This window comes from Penaeus monodon, chromosome 8 (genome assembly GCF_015228065.2).
Source record: "Penaeus monodon isolate SGIC_2016 chromosome 8, NSTDA_Pmon_1, whole genome shotgun sequence".
Taxonomy (NCBI): domain Eukaryota; kingdom Metazoa; phylum Arthropoda; class Malacostraca; order Decapoda; family Penaeidae; genus Penaeus; species Penaeus monodon.
The window spans coordinates 38,668,594-38,671,093 of record NC_051393.1 but is presented as its reverse complement, the minus strand read 5'-3'; the positions used below and the strand labels follow the sequence as shown (position 1 = coordinate 38,671,093).

Here is a 2,500-nt window from a genome sequence, read left to right as displayed (position 1 = left end):
GTCGTAGAAAGCCCACTCAGGATCCCTCTTGTCTGCCTTTACATAGGTTACACGAGCTTCATTGGTATATCTGTGAAATTCATTCAGAAATGCATTGTAAAATATTTAGAAAAAAAAAAGTGTTTCAAATATGTACAACATTACTAATGACCTAATCTTATGTATTTAATAACTTTTTCAATATAAGCACCCTCTGCAATACTTACATCACATGTGACAAGATTGCAGAATCAACATCCCCAAAAAGTAAAACTGATGCTGAAACAGATAGCATAATTGCCATTTCCACTTTTGATAAGAGTATACAAAATACATAAACACCATTAAAAATCCTAGGTTTTAAATGAGTAATTATGCAGTTACCTGGACAGTACTTGGTGAAGAGTAGAGACTAGTGGGTTATTCTTCCCTGAAAGTAGCTGTGGAGATCTTGGCTGGGAGCTCATCAAGTCTAACCAAGACTGCACACTCTCTCTTGTAACCTCCTGTTAATATGATGAATTGATCAGAAAGGATTTCAATAACATCAAAGACTTGCTAATTATTTCTTCTGCCTATATTCCAAGAGGCATGCAGTAGCTAATTCACTGACAGTATGTCCACTAATATCACTTTGTCTAATTATCAATTCACAATAAGTGTGGCCTATGGGTAATTTATAAACCCTGTGCCTCAACCAAGAATCATGACTAAAATCTGTTATCATTTCTAAGTAATCATTATCTTGAAATCAATTTACAACCTATTTTCAACAAAGACAAGATGGTACTAGAAACTGACTTACCAAACCCTCTGAAAATATTTCATCAACTGATGTGTTATAAATGTGTTGAAGAAGAGAAGTTGCAATCACAGCTGTGTTGCGAGTAAGGGCATCTACATCAATACTGTCTGGCGTGTCAAGGATGCTCCCCCGTTCACCAGTTTTTGGATGCTGGAAGTATAATTGTATGATCAAATCTTTCATTGATAAATTTACATTACTTGAAAATCACTAGAATTGCTAATGACAATAAGAAGCTTTAAAATATTTACAGAAAAGTTTTCACTAAAAATTAAAATGTAATAAGAAACAGGTACAAATGAGCGATGAAAAAATTTTGAGCACTGAAAGTATCTCTATGTCCCTCTTTCTGTCCAAATATGTAGATATCATGTTCATCAGAGACAAACAATACTGAAACTAAATGGTCATAGGGCTTAACCTTGATTTGCGGCATTAAATATTTGTGTCTTGGTTACACTCCAGGTATCACCTTTTATGATGGGCTTAAACAAAATTTCTGATGTCACACGCTGATTAAGAATGGTCAATGCTGGCAGCCTGAACAGATGAAAGGACTCCTATACTTTAATCATTAAAATACATATATTTGAATGGTCATTAGTACTGTAGTATTTTTAAAATCATTTAACCATACACAAGCACCCCAACTATTCATTTTTGGCCGTCTTTAAGCAGGGATGTTATGTTCCCCAATCTTGGCAAATCCAAATGAGTGCCACCTTCATTTTACCCTAAAAATGCTTTTTCATAGTCACTGATGTATTGGAACACATTTAAGGCTGCATTCCAAATTCTTACTGAGGAATGTTTTTAACCTTTTTCTGTATCCCCCAAAATTTCCTAAACAGAATGCTCATCATATATTACAATCCCAATATAATACATTTTTATTTCTTGTCTACTAGAGGTAAAAAATACTCAGTCTGTGTAACACCCCAACTACAAACAAAATTTCTTCAGAAATATACTGTGACATCCTATTGGTGTAATTTTTCACAATGTTCCAAAAATTTGTTTGAAAAAACCTTATATTTTTCTCAACAAATTTTTTAGCTCAACAGTTCCATTAGTCTAGTTTCCCAATTAAACACACGTAATCATTTTAATTATGTTGACTTCACTAAGTGAATGGGTGCAGAAATACTTTTACCTTTTTTTCCATAATTTTGATTTGTTTACTGTCAACATTTATTTAATTTTTGTTCTGCCCCGTTTTTTGGGACACAAATGCAGGCATTTTTTCATAAATTTAGGTTGTGTTTTCCATGGAACAAAAGACAAAAGTCTTTTACCAGACAGTTTTTCACTGTCTATAGAGATTTCGTATTGCTTTTCCCATCCTGTTAAAAATACATAACTATCAACGTTCCCTTCATTTAAAGGGAAAGAATTAAGCATCACCTTTACTAAAAACAGTGAGAACTCTTGATTAATAAGATTCTGAAGCACCCTGCCAAGCTGTAAACCCTTTAGCTAAATTGAAAATTCTTTCTTGACTTAGCCCAAATTATTTCCGTGGCTTAACAAATCAATAAAACAACACTACAGACACAGTTCTTAACAAAAGATTTATGGTTTGGACACTGTGGTGCATTGGGATGTATAAAAAAATCTATAAACCCTTCAGTTTGACATCGTTTAAATTTTTCCTTAATCCGTTTTTGTTTTTAATTTTAACCCTTTTTGCAGTAACATTTTTTTTTTATAAAATCA

The 2,500-nt window shown here is 33.0% G+C and overlaps 1 protein-coding gene across 1 annotated transcript in view; it reads right to left on the bottom strand.

The window, feature by feature from the left end:
• The window catches only part of LOC119575962 (nicalin-like), a 4,876-nt gene that overhangs the window by 478 nt on the left and 1,898 nt on the right, over positions 1-2,500 (bottom strand). The window contains exons 6-11 of the mRNA XM_037923494.1: positions 1,706-1,764; positions 1,518-1,584; positions 1,206-1,324; positions 785-960; positions 364-485; positions 1-70 (exon numbers count right to left, since the gene is read on the bottom strand). The exon at positions 1-70 is cut by the window's left edge and continues 108 nt beyond it. Coding sequence (XP_037779422.1) covers positions 1-70; positions 364-485; positions 785-960; positions 1,206-1,324; positions 1,518-1,584; positions 1,706-1,764 — 613 coding nt within the window. The remainder of the gene's footprint in view (positions 71-363; positions 486-784; positions 961-1,205; positions 1,325-1,517; positions 1,585-1,705; positions 1,765-2,500) is intronic.